This window comes from Balaenoptera musculus, chromosome 5 (genome assembly GCF_009873245.2).
Source record: "Balaenoptera musculus isolate JJ_BM4_2016_0621 chromosome 5, mBalMus1.pri.v3, whole genome shotgun sequence".
Lineage (NCBI taxonomy): Eukaryota > Metazoa > Chordata > Mammalia > Artiodactyla > Balaenopteridae > Balaenoptera > Balaenoptera musculus.
In genome coordinates, this window is record NC_045789.1 from 32,022,322 (window position 1) to 32,036,947 (window position 14,626).

Sequence of the window (14,626 nt, forward strand, 5' to 3'; positions counted from 1 at the left end):
TAACCAAGGGGGCAAAAGGCTTGTATATTGAAAACCAGAAAATACTGCTGAAAGAAATTAAAGACAACATAAATAAATGGAAAGATATCCTGTGTTCATGGATTGGAACACTTAATATTGTTAAGATGACAATATTAGCCAAAGCCATCTACAGATTCAACCTAATTCTTATCAGAATCTCAATGCTTTTTGCAAAAATAGGAAAAAAAAATCTTAAAATTCACGTGGAATCTCAAGGGAGCCTGAATAGCCAAAACAATCTCAAAAAAGAACAACAAAATTGGATGTCTCATACTTCCTGATTTCTAAACTTACTGTAAAGCTACAGTAATCAAAACAGTGTGGTACTGGCTTAGAGAGAGACATACAGACCAATAGAATAAAATAGACAGTCCAGAAATAATCTCTCATATACAGAAACAGTCTTTTCAACAAATAGTGCTGAGAAAATTGATATCCACATGCGAAAGAATGAAGTTGGACCCTTATGACCATCATATATAAACAAACATTAATTCAAAATGGATAAAAAACTAAATATGAGTTAAAACTATAAAATTCTTAGGAGAAAATATAGAGGAAGCACTTCATGACACTGAATTTTGCAATGATTTCTTGGATATAACACTGAAAGCACAGGCAACAACAGAAAAAAATAGATAAATGAGACCATCAAAATTAAAGGCTTCTGCACATCAAAGGACACTATGAGATGGAATGATGAAAAAGTTCTGGAAATGAATAGCAGTGATAGTTGTATAACAATGTGAATATACTTAATGCCACTGAATTATGCACCCCCCAAAAAGGTTTAAATGGTAAATTTTATGTATATGTTATCACAGTAAAAGAGGTTAAGAACTAAAATGAGAGACTGTATATTAAAAAGAAATAAGATGCCAGATAAAGATTATCTCCCCAAAATGAAGGTTTTAGGAAATAAGCCAGATTTCTCAACGGCATCATTATGGACAGACGTACAGGCATTTCACATGAAATTTTGTTTAAGAAAAATGGTACTTTAATATAAAAAGCTTTACAGCAATATAATTGGAGCCTTTGTTACCTAAATCCTGTCTATTCCTAGAGAATTCAGCCTTTGTCCAAGATTGGCAATGCCATCAAACAAAATCATGCTTTTTAAAAAAGTATCTTGGAAACCCCAATATTCATCAGCTTTTTTGATTGCACAGGTGACCCTCACAACCCAGCCCATCCATCAGCCCATTTACATACATTCCCTCGCCAGGTTTTCATGCCACCAGTATAGACCACGATTCCAGTGTTACCTCTGGTCGTAAGACAGTGCCATGGCCCGGATCCCGGCGTCGCAGCCTGGATAGGCGAAGAGCTGCTTGAGGTCAGACACCTGCCAGACCATGACCACACCGTTGTCTCCTCCGGTGAGCAGGTACTGCCCGTCCCGGCTCAGCTGGATAGCCTGTGAGACACAGCAACATTCAGTAGAGACACGGCTCTCGGAAAACTTGGGCCCTCCCCACATCTCTGATTAATTCGACATGATGCCAGCCGGCTACTGGAGCGCGCAAAGGGACAGAGTGTGTATGTGTTCCTGAAGAGTTTTCAGGAAATCATGAGTCATAGAAGACTTTTGCTATGTTTCAAAAGTCAAATGGGCAAACTTAGGCAATGCTTGAGTCTTTTTTTTTGTTTTTAATTCTTGCTTTTTAAGGATGAGGTGGCAAACTCTTCCAATTCTATGACTACTAATTAAATTGTCCGTGTTGTGGACGGGGACCAGCACTCTAAAATGAAGCGCTTCCTGGCATCTCTCCATTGCACTGTGGTCATGCTAAGCCTGTTTTGTACCGAGGCTGGGCAGACACTGCTAGCTGACCTCATATCACTGATAAAACACTGCTGCCTGTGGGGCTCAGCCCCACAGGAGACCACCTACAGCTTGAGCACCTTCACTAGGCCTGCTGGAAGTTTACAGCAGGTGGGAAGACAACTTGGTAGGGAACCGCGACTCCCAGGGTGATTAAACCCAGTTTAAGCATTTTCTTCTTGCCCCAGGACTGACTGCTTCCTGCCAGTGCTGAACTCAACGTACAGACACGTAATTTGCTCTTCAGTCCTGTCAAACCTACCAAAGGCAGGCCACTGCCTGTTTTTGTATGACTTTTTACATTTTTTTCATGGTTGAAAAAAAAAATCAAAAGAATATTTCATGACATGTGAAAATTATATGAATTCCAAATTTCAGTGCCCATAAATAAGCGTTATTGGAACAAAGGCACATCCATTCATTTCTGGCTACTTTTTTTTTTTTTTAACAGAGAAAGTGTGCCAGCTCCTGATATAAAAAGTCCCTCCCTACTTGAGGAGCAGATCCTACTGCCCCTTCCTCTCCTCCTGCCCCCTTCCTTCCAAACCTTCTTTTCCCGGTTTATTAACATACACATTTCCTTTCTTTAGCTGGGTGACATTGGGAGTTCTAAAAGTTACTGCAAATACCTGTAATCTTATGTCCACCTGGACACAGTGAATGTGGGAATCCAGATTGTACTAGTAGGCGAGAAAGAAACTACCTTCTGAAAAATATATTTATACTGTTCTGTACTCAGAGTTTTAGTATAGTTGCCTTAAGTCTTTACCCTTTGACAAAATTTTTTTTTTAATTATAGAAATGTTTCATAGCCATTCAATTCACATTCAAGTAAATGCCAACTTTCAGAGGTCTCTTAAGTACAGCTTATTCTCCAGAACACAAAAATACATCTAAGAAATCAAAACCTGTGGGTGGAAGACACTTTCATGTAAGAAGCAGTCTCTAAATTTTAACCAAATACCCATAGTAAGATTTTTCAATATAAGTAAAAACCAATATCCTTTTCCCCCATTCATTTCACAAACGTCAATCTCTAGGGGCTTATCTGGGAAATGCAATGAAGACTACAACAAATAATTATTTGCTACACTTATAAAATTCAGCTGATGAAAATCCATTAACCTTACGGTTGTGGTTCACCTGAGTTTTATACTTGAGGCTTTTTACTGGATAAGTGCTATATTAAAACATAAATTAAAACCAATAATCTTTAACTCCTTGTCCTAAAGAATCCCTACTCCTAGTCCTGTGTTGAAATAAATAAAACCTGGACTTTTAGGACTACACATGTATCAGCACCTAAAACGTTTTATTAAACCAGGTGCCTGCCAAGGTTAAAAAATATTTTGTTGGCCTTTCTCATGAGGGACTTGTCAAATTTCCCTGAGAATAACAGCCAGGGTAGCATTTCCTGAATAGCACCCTATCTCCCACCCAAACCAGCATTCATGTAGTTCTCAATTCTCATACGCCTCCTCCAGTCTCAATCCAGGTTGGGTTGAGACTAGAGATTTTAGGAGGGCCCTGGGGACGTGTGAATCTCAGCCCCTGGACTCCTGAGTGCTCGGACAACACCGTAGTTGCACCAGTTTCCAGGAGGTACCAGCAGGCCACAGCAGTCTGCTGGCGACAATCATATCCTAAGACGCAGCTTCCCCAGGAAAACAAAATAAATGAGTTCCTATGGGTGAAATGGGGGTGATCCTTTGTTTAGGATAACATAACTTTGCTGCTCTGTACAGGCTGCCCACTTAAATTTAAGTTATTCATTAAGACATCTAAACATTGCCTAGTTGATGTGCTCTGATATGTTAACCAAATGCCACTGCACAATCTGGCATCTAAATAAAAACAGGTGGGAGGCCTTGATTAGTGCAGAGCTTCCCCAGGCCACCTGCCTGCAGGGTTCTTGCTATTTCAAAGAAACTTCATTTCTGGTCTGAGCTAATGACTAATTTGTTTCCATGGTCTCCTTTCCTTATACAGGCTCAGACTGCAGGACGGAGGTGGAGATTTTTGTTCTGTGATGTCTCTTAGTCCAAGCCTGTGATTTCCTTCCACCCTTCCCAAGGCAGTTAGCTGTGAAAGTGTGGGTCTCTGGAGCCGGGCACGGGCAGTGCTCATTTTAGGCAAGCTCACTTTAATCACACAGTTGCCACTTACAAGTTAGTATGATAAAGTGCAGGCGTGCTGGGGAAAAGGCGATGGATTGTTTAAGCCTAAAATCCAGTGGGAAATATTACAGAGGGAAAAAAACAACGGCCATAGGGCAGAGAGGAAAAGCATGTGTGTACGAACAGTCTGCAGAAAGCCTCCGACTGCTGCCTGGAGGAACTTCCCAGAGCCTTTGGTACTAACTGAAATGCCACAGAAATTGTTTTAGCCAGCAAGGGATTTCAAATTACTTTACAGATTTATTAGTGTAGCTGACAATATAATCGCAACTCAAAGTGACAGATTATCAACATTATTATCGTAAAGAAAAGAGGAAAGGAAAATCCTCTAATGTGTACTTGGTTTAAATGAAGGGAGGGAAAAATAAAAGCAGAGTGTGAGCATCTCTGTATGCAGCCCTCATGGCAGAGGCGGTCAAAATGCACTGGAGAAAACTCACAGAGAGAATGGGAGAGAGAAGAAAGCCATTTACTGAATTGAGAAATCATCCTAGGATCCAGAAGCAGCAAGTGCCCTTAGTCTGATCAGTGTAATCTATATTCAGGGCCTCTGTTCCTTATACTTCTTGACCCCAATATTTATGTGAGAGAAGGGGGTGATCAGACTAGATCCGGAAAACTGGGAGAATTTATGTCACCTAAGTCGCCCCAGGTCAGGGGTATAACAATAAGCATAGTGGCCAGAAGTAGCTTAAACCACACTCAGAGGGCTGAGGCCTCTGCAACCTTCTTTCCACCCCCAATACATCCTGGGTCCCTTTACTGTACTCAGTTCACATGCCCCTCCAACCCCATCGCGGGAAATGATAGGAACACCAGTTTCATTTTACCTTAACCTGCACCAAGGAGTTCGGAGGTGAGAAAAGAAGGACCTTGAAAAAATAGCCTTAGGGACTTCCCTGCTGGTCCAGTGGTAAAGAATTCATCTTCCAATGCAGGGGACGCGGGTTCAACCCCTGGTCGGGGAACTAGGATCCCACATATCGCGAGGCAACTAAGCCCGCACGCCTCAACAAGAGAGAAAAAAAACCTTCACACCACAACTAGAGAAAGCAAGCCCGTGCGCCGCAATGAAAGATCCCGCAACGAAGATCCTGTGTGCTGCAACTAAGACCCGATGCAGCCCCAAAAATAAAGAAAGTAAGTGAATAAAATAAATATTAAAAAAAAAGAAAAGAAAAAAATAATAGCCTCTCCGAGAGCAGTCCTTACTCTTTTCTTCAACCTCTAATGCTTATGGAGCCCTGTGCTGAAAATGAAAGAAGACCCTGGAAGGTCCACCAGCACTACCACCTCTTGTACACCAAAAGTGAAAAACGTTTGCCTGATTCACATCATAATTTGAAGCACAACTTCCTTAACTTGGTGAGTTTGGGTCTTGTTATCCACAAAGAAGTAAAATCTGCAACTAGATGCTAATCCTAAATCATCATCATCCCTACCACTCCCGCCATCAGCCTGTTCGAGTGTAAAGAGAGCCGGTTTTAGGGGTACTCTATTGCACTATGTTAGCTTAGATACCCAGAAAACAACACTATGCAGTTAACTTTCTTAGATAAACAAACCAAAAACAACAAAAAAACGAGCAGTGCCACTGAAAGCCACCCAGGATGGCTGAAGGAGCATCCCCGGCTCCACTTAGTGACCTCGGGCTGAGCGGTACAGTTGGCAGGGCTGGGACGGGCTGTGCTCTGGGGAGGAGATAAGCCCTGTCCAAGTGCCACCTGATGATTTTCTTTTGGGGTGGAAAAGAGGCCCTTGGTGACGAAACACAGAGGTTTCTTTGGCGAACCCTCTCCCTCCTCACTCGCCTTTACACTTTGAGGTAAAAACACAGAATGTTGAAAAGTCTGTAAGGTACACTTACCCTTATGTTATCATCTGTTTCCATGGTGGCCTGGAGTTTTCCATTCACACTGAATGTACAGAAGAAACCATTTTCATAGAATATGACACAGTGACCCTCTCTGGAAGCCTGAATGAGTTTTGGTTTCAGGCAGTTTTCAGGACCCTCCAAAGTCCTTAACAAGTCTCCATTCATGGAATGTATGAGACATGGTCCTTCTGAGAAAACAGGAGAAACAGAAGGCAAAATGAAGTTTTTGAATAAGAACAGACAAATGTGACCTGAATCTTGAGCACCATTGAAACAGGATACCAGTACCATGTCACGGTTGTAGAAAGCCTTAAAAAATTATATCTTAGACATCAGTTATTTTGTAAAATCTGCATGCTGGCTAAATCTCACCTTCCACTTGGGAAAGAAGAAAGCCGAGTCATGCATGTTCAAGTTCACTTCTCAAGAGACGGGAAGTTACTTTATGAAATTCATTATGCCAAGGGATGATAAAAACCGGAGGAATTCAGAAAGGAACAGGACAAATGACAAGTCCTAGAAGAGCTTCCAGGAAGGCTGGGCCTCAGTTAAACACCGGCTGCTGTAAGGCACACAGGGTCCCGATGGTAGCAGCATTGGGGCCTGTGTGGCGAGAACTCATTAAGGCAACGTCGGAAGGCCTAAAACAGCTTCCCTCCCGCTGCTTGCTACTTCGCGATGAAAGAAGGTCCCTGGTCGTCCACCGCCTCGCCCCCCAGCCCCCAGGGAAATTCATACAGAGATCCTTCTGCCACTTCTCCTTGGCAAACACGTCTGCCCCCTGCTGTACCCTAAACCAAGCAGCTTGCATCCACCACTCCCCACTCTCCGGGCTGACCTCCAGGCTGAGATGCTTGAGGAGGATGGAGAAACTGCATCTTGACTGAGTGCCTGCTACATGAAAAGCAAAAGAGGAGCAGGTAACCAAAACTGCTTGTGTGGTGAGTTGGACAAAAGGGGTAAGTAGACTATATGCCCTGCTCCTCTCCGGGCTAAATTTCTCGTGGCTACATGGAATCATCACGTGTTCCCCACATGACCATGAAAACGTGTCTCTTGGCTTCTTCTTGACCACTCAGGGAGTTGATAGGTTTTTAGTGTTCTCGACATAAATACCTAAGGCGGTCTTTGCTCTGCACAGTTCCAGCATGCATGAATTTCAGTTGTCACTCTAAATGACCCCAGTCCCTCAATGCCACAGTTCAGATTTCAGTTATCACAGGAACCGCATAAGGTACACACATCATGGTCAGCTTGTCAGTCCACAAATCACTATAAATAACAGGTGTGCATCATGATGGGTGACCAACCCCATTACTTCTTTCAAGGTCTGTTAGTGAATGGTCACTGCATGTCTGTGACTCAGCTCATGCACAGACAGCAAACTCTGTAGTTGTGTTGCCTCCTTGTCTCCCAGGGATGGAACTGTATGACAGTCTACAAAAATGGATAATCAAAAGAGGGTAGTGGCCAACAAAGATGGATCTGAAGTAAGGAAATGAGAAGTGACAAAGCTGAAAGTAAAATTGGAAGCCAACATAAACGGAGTTATAGAAGGTAGACCTGACCGTGGGAGTGTTGACATCGCTACAGATGCAGCCAGAGGAAGTGAGTGAAGGTGATCTTACTGACATAAGTTCTGTAAAACTTATGGAAAGTGCTGTAACAAACATGAGGATGTCCCAGAAGTGATGTCAGCAAAAATCTCCACATTAAAGGAAACCTAGGAGATATTTCATGACACTGAAAGCACAGAAGATAAAATGTTGGAAGCTGATCCAAACTTAGGAAGGAGTGTGACAACTGGTCAAGGCACAGAGACGATTCTCACTCCTTACCTTAAGTTACACGGAGAGAAGGGGGCAAGCACTTTCCAAGTACTCTTGATGTATTTTTTCACAAAGAAATAAAACACTTTCATTCTTAATGTTTCTAATGTTTTAAATTAGTGTACTACATGTGAGTTTTACTATTTTTCTCATGTCCATACATATGTGTATGTATGCATATGTGTATAAAAGTGAACAAGAGAATTTTTAATGTTTTGATAAAAATTTTTAAAGGCCATGGAACAATCATAAATTTTCCCATTATTTTTCATAATATTTCCCATTAAAATTATTGATTTTTAATATCTTTGCATGGTTTCATCTTGCATGGTCATTTTTATGGTGCTGTACCACCGTGCAAAGTGAGGACAGCCAGTAATATGATAGGTTCATTTTACATGTCCAGTTTGGATCACATACAGTCCAGGAACTCATGTTAGCTCAGGATAAATGAAATCATTGGGTATAAGGGAAAAAAATCCAGTAGTTATAGAATTCTTGCCATCATTGTTACTATTTCATTGTTTTGACCAACTAAATTTTTAAACACCAACATTTGACTCTTGAATAAGTCTCGTTAGCTAGACAAAGTATTATAGTTCAAGACACAGATAAGGTGACTCAAAAACTCTATGCTTCTCCCTCAGATAAGCCTAAGAGATATGTGATTACAGTACATTTTTGTGTTCAGAGCTCAGTTCAGGGCAGAGAGACAGAGAGATGAATAGACTATTACAGCTGAATAAGCAATGAATTGGAAACAGCTCTGCTCCTGGTCAGATCCTGATTTGTTGTGTGCGCTCTTAGAAAGCTTGCTGAATATCTTTGGCCTAAATATGTGACGATGCTATAGGACAGACCTCCAGGCCAACCAGCTGAAGAATCTTGCCACCCCATTCTCAGTGCCATCCTGGCCCCTGCCTAGTTCAGAGATTTGGAAAGTAAAGCAGACCGGGTCAGGAGTTTCCATTCAGGTATGAGGTGGAACCCAGCCCAGAGTCCAGAAGGATAAACAAATACACTAAGACTGTCCTTGTTCTCGCCTCACTCTTCAGAGCAATGCTGTGAAACAGGACTTCCCGCAGTGATGGAAATGTTCCCTTTCTGGGCTGTCCAATACGGTAGCCACTAGTCGTAGGTGCATACTGAGCCCCTGCAATGTGGCTAGTGCCACCAGGGAACTGAATTTTAAATTTTATTTCGTTTCAGTTCATGTGAACAGTCCCATGGAGCTAACAGTCACTGTCACAGCACAGCTTTAGAGAAAAAGGCACCAAATTCACCTTTGGTAATTTGTTATTAGAAGACATCAAAAAAAATGCATCCATTTTTTGAAGGCCCCACAGATTTACCTTTAGAACCACTTAACACGAGGCCGAGCTCAGCGCAGACGGCAGCACAGGTGATCTCAGAGTCATGGCCTGTCAAGATGGCCCGAGGAGTGGTGGTCTCACCTTAAGGAAAGAAAGATTAAACGAACAAATCAATTCAAGTTCATGCAGGGGATGACCTCCCTCTACTCAGATTAAATCATCAGTCATTTGTTCCTGATTCCCATAATGCTTAAATCTTTAATTTATAGTTTGGGAATCTGTCCCCAAATTCTATTTTAGGAATAGATGCAAACTGTCTGCTATAGTTTGAGGAACACATGGTGCTGAATTTCTAAGCCTTACGTGATTATCAAGCAACAATAGTTTAAAACAGAACAAAAATAAGACAAAATCTGTATTATAAACTGCCTCAGATGCTTTGCAAATACAAATATGAGTCCTTTGATTAAATGATTTTTGGATGGATGATTATAAGGGTAGGGACTGTGGCTTAATTCACGTTTCAAAGAAAGGTGGCCTCCTCCTCTCCCCCCTCACCCAGCCCTCCTCTGGGCCAGTGAGACCCCTGTCAGGATGAAGATGGTCTGAACTAGGATTCATGATACTCAAGGCAGCCCCTCTCTTAAATACCTATTGTCTTTCCCAAGCTTATGTGTTATCCTGATGTAAAATCTTACAGAGTATATTTCTCCGTGGTTCATTCAAAGAACAGAGGGGGAGTAATAAAACTATTAATATTAAATGTAATTCTACTGACAGTGACTGAACATTAGGGGAGGAGGGTGAAGGTGGGACAGAAAAGGACTATGCAAATCATGGAAGATGTTTCAAAACGTCTTCACAGGTAGAAGAAGTCATCCTGTGCCTCAGTCCCAAACTAACAGGAAAACTGTGGTTGGCTGTGGGGGCACCCCACCAGGGGCCGGCGCCACGGGGTCCATCTGCGCCGTGCTTCGTGCCAAGCCACAGGGGAAACTGAATTCCATATTTAGCCTGCAGAATACTATTTCCAGACAAACTAGTCCTCTACTTTTATAGTCTCTGGGGACAAGGACACAAAACGCCTTCACAAAGTGGACCAGTGAGCAGGACCCTGTCAGCACTCTGAGATTCCCTTGATTAGGACTGCTTTTATAGTAAGATTGACAAATGACACTGTGTGATCCACAGGGGCAACTGTGCCCAGAAAACAGGTCACTACTACCAGCTGTGGAACTCTGTGGGAAAGAAGAACTTGTCATCCTAACCCCATACCCTTGGCTATCCTTGGAACAGTCACCTACCCTGAGGAGAGAGATCTGGCAGATCAGGGAAAATGCAGCAGAAACCTACTGTCCTTGGAAAGGCAAATGCTGCTGGTCACAAAAATTAACTAGTGGTTTTTATGATGGTCAATGTGTTCTTTGAAATGTCATGCAAATTTCTGTACATGCCTATGTTTTCCCGGGGGGTGGGGAGGGGAAGAAGGAAAGTAGGGTTTATTGAATGCGCAGACCAGGAGAGGGCCTCTACTGTGAAGACAGGGCCTGGTTTCTGTGCTTCTGGCCCCGCTACCTCCAGAGCCTGCGGTTACTTCATGTCTGGTCGTCTCACGTAATTATTACAATGCGTTTATTGGACTGCGTGATGCACAGCGGTGTCCCCACAGCGTCCTTCCTCACTCTTGGTGACTCTAGGTACTTCTGAGTGAGACGTGGGTGAAAAGGCATCACATCAAACTCTGTTCCACGTTGGCCGTGCTATGTGCAGTCAGACTCGGAAACTGGCTTGCATGCTTGGTGACCAAGGGAGACCTCAAATGGCACAGTAAAAGGCCAGGGGATAAGTAGAACAAGGGGCTTGGTTTCATTTGATTCACTTTTAAAACTTCTTTGGGGAGAGAAACCCACCTTAAATACAAAGTTTACTTGATATTTTCCAAACCAGAAAGCATTTGTTACAATAGCAGCTATTTTTTTCCCTTAAAAAGCATACAAATTTGGTAAATTTGTTAAGAAAAGAAGCAAATATTACAAACCTATCTGAACTACTTAACTTTCTGCTGGAGATAAGTCTTGCCACAAAAAATAGAAATATTTTTAAAAGTTACCAATACTTCAGCCCCGATTCATGGTCCTCTCCATCCCCCATCCCAAGATGCTCTATATTCCACGAAAATACCATACAATGTTATTTTTGAAATGTCTAGTTATACCTGTTGGCAACTTTTTTAAAATCAAGAATTAAAATCATTAAGATCTAAGGAATATATTTTCAGTGTGATTGTTCCTTTTTTGTTTTCATAAGGTACCATTTTATGGGGGACAAGATTTGTGTTTTAACTTGAATTGTCTTGGAATTCCTCAGTGGAAAATGAGGGTCTGAAGGAAAACTGATGACAACTGAAAGCAATCTAAGTGTAAGCCAAAGTAAACGAAGGACAGATGGATAGTGGGGACACAGAGGACGTTGTCACTTAAGCATGCCAATGCTAATTTTTTGTTTTCTAGATCTAAGAATATTTTCTCAGGGACATGGGGAGGAAGTGAGAAGATTGCTGTCAACTGGATTTCTTTCTTTAATGTAAAACAGTGAGATACTGAGAATTTTCTATGACAATAAAGTTAGAGTTTAGGAAGGCTCACAATTTACCCCATAAAGTGAATTAAGATATAAGCATTCTTTTTTGTAAACTCATAATTAAGATTTTTATAAGTATGCTTTACTTACAAAATAATATTTTCCAATAATCTACACTGTGCCAATCATTTGCCCCTCCACCAATCAGAAGACACATGTGCATGCTGTTTAATTTCAAAACTGAAAAGAGATTTTCCTTTTCCTAGGACCTGATCTCTAAATAAAGGCCTGTTCAATGCTAGGACTCTGGCTTCAAAGTTTGGCAAAATGTTTTCTAAACCAGAAAGCAGGTTAGACAATTCAGGAAATATGGGGGGAAAAAAGGAGAAAGCAGAAAGGAAAGAGAAGGAAAGGAAAGAGAAAAAACCAAATTGAAAGCATAAGGGTAAACTTATGATCATTGGGTTCTACTCAGGTAACTGGTTCCACAAACACTCACTAGATGTCTAGTAAAAAAAAAGACCCTGCTACTGAACTTTCCTTTAGGAAACGCACATTAATGGCCTCTAAAAATCCACATACAACAATATGAGAAGAGATATCATTTCCTCTAAGAAAAGGCATTTCCAGTCTTGTTTAAAGACTAAAGTTTGTATTCCCTTTATTATATGCAGTGCAGGTTGGGTGTTCTTTACATTTTCTCATTAAAAAATCTGTTCAAAATAAATACTTGGATTTTTATAAGTTTCAATAAACGAAATGTTTTATGTATTAAAAGTTCACTACAGAAAATAGAATTCTATGATATGGGATTTAAATCCAACAGGTCCAAACTAATAAGTTCAACAGATATTTTGGGAACCCCTTTGGAATGAAATTATGAAGGGTAGAAGGGTTGATGGGAGGCGGAACACAGGCTTCATATGTGGCTCACAGAATCTATTTATTTCTCCATAGTTACATCCTTATACATCATCCTGCAACACAGCAATAACATCCCACATACCAATAACAATATACATATGTGTCTGTGTATATTTGTTTGCAAAGCCTAGAAACAAAATCTGGGGACCATATAACATTCTGACTGCAGCACCCATCTAAATCTGCCCCTCCCAACTACCTGTCAACCCACAGAGTTAATACCTAGAGGGGAAATCAGCTCAAATAAGACAATACTGTCCATGTATTACTTTTTCAAAGACCCCAAAAGCTATGGGCATCTCTCATTGAAGTCTCTAAACTGAGTAAGGAGCAGGGGAAAAAGTCTTCTGAAAAATATCAGGTTAATTCTTTGATAAAAATTTGCAGTAGTTAATGGATACAAAAAGTCTTTACTTTTGCTTTCTGAGATAGTAGGATCTACCAAAAGCTAGATCATAAAGCAGAACACATTCCCTTAAGAACCTTTTAAAGTCTTACTGCTTGAAAAATCGTCATGGCTTTCAATAAAGCTAAAGAGAAAAATTTATCTTGCTGCTAGTTTAAGGGGCTACACTTCAAACTCTTCTTAAAGAAAAATAAAAAGAGAAAGAGGATAGACTTCTTGGACTGCTTTGAAAAGCTTGAGCAATTACTTCAAAGGAAAGGGTGTCTTTGTCCGGAGAGCAGGTTTATGACTACTGATGCAAATCCTAACCAAAGGCTGAAAAGGATACTCAGTGCATCTTTATGGATGGCCTTAAAGGAAGATGAACAAGTCAAAGGAGATTAAAGACAGTCCAAATCCTGCCACGAATACCAGGACACACTAGTTTTTACAGATGTGCTTTTCTCAGTACGTAATACCAAATATCAGTTACTAACTTACAGACACCATTATAACAACCCAACTTGCATTTAAGCAGCACAAGATCTCCCTAATACCCACTTAGCATTTATATTGGACTTATGTTTTAAAATATTACGTGAAATGTTTTACACCATTAGGCAGAAAAACAAACACTGCTATTAAATGTGTTTCTTTGGTGGTCTCGTAACACTAAGTGTATTTCTCCATCAAATGGACCTGAAAGAAGAGAAGGAGGAAACAGTAATTTCTCTAGTATCTGTTCATAAATATCCAATGAGAAAAATATTTCAAAAGATCTGTCTCCGTTAAGGCAAAGGGGATTAAAAGCTAGGTAAAAATAGACCTGACACGTATTTCTGGCAAACTCTGAGTTACATTTTTAAAAATGAATAAAAGTTCTTGGTATTTTTGGCACCGTCTCCTCAGTCTTAATGAAAATTAAATTGCTTTAAAAAGGCACTGCAAAGTTCTCATTAGCAGTTTAAATATGTTGTTATTAGCAGAGAGAGAATCCCCTTCATTCCTTTACCTTTTTCATATCATCTATCATGAAATGAAGGGCAGTTCAACACTTCCCTAGTCTTAGTTTTCTAGAAATAAAATTAGCTCTTCCAATTAATAGTTTAGATGACTCTTGGGACAGAAGTTAACATTTCCCATTTGTCTACTCATTCATTCCTTCACTCCTTCACTTAATAACATTTACTGGGTATGTATTATGTGCAATGCACTGTGGAAACAAGGAGGGGAATAAAACATGACCTTGTATTTGTAAATGGTTTGATTTTTTTTTTAATTAATTAATTAATTTATTTATTTTTGGCTGTGTTGGGTCTTCATTTCTGTGCGAGGGCTTTCTCTAGTTGCGGCAAGTGGGGGCCACTCTTCATCGCGGTGCGCGGGCCCCTCACTATCGTGGCCTCTCTTGTTGCGGAGCACAGGCTCCAGACGCGCAGGCTCAGTAGTTGTGGCTCACGGGCTCAGTTGCCCCGCGGCATGTGGGATCTTCCCAGACCAGGGCTCGAACCCGTGTGCCCTGCATTGGCAGGCAGATTCTCAACCACTGCGCCATCAGGGAAGCCCAAATGGTTTGATTTTAAATTGTCATTGGATCAGGTTTTGTTGACCTTACTATAAGCCTGCTAATTATAAATACCTATTATTGGAAAGGTCAAAAAACTGTACTGAAGTCCAAACTATTTATTACAAC

The 14,626-nt window shown here is 41.0% G+C and overlaps 1 protein-coding gene across 4 annotated transcripts in view; it reads right to left on the minus strand.

Moving 5' to 3' along the window:
• The window catches only part of LRBA (LPS responsive beige-like anchor protein), a 745,100-nt gene that overhangs the window by 4,229 nt on the left and 726,245 nt on the right, over nucleotides 1–14,626 (minus strand). For 3 of the 4 annotated variants that reach the window (XM_036852028.1, XM_036852030.1, XM_036852027.1), the window contains exons 54-56: nucleotides 9,084–9,185; nucleotides 5,894–6,090; nucleotides 1,290–1,441 (exon numbers count right to left, since the gene is read on the minus strand). In XM_036852028.1, coding sequence (XP_036707923.1) covers nucleotides 1,290–1,441; nucleotides 5,894–6,090; nucleotides 9,084–9,185 — 451 coding nt within the window. The remainder of the gene's footprint in view (nucleotides 1–1,289; nucleotides 1,442–5,893; nucleotides 6,091–9,083; nucleotides 9,186–14,626) is intronic. The other variant, XM_036852029.1, reaches the window with a different exon arrangement.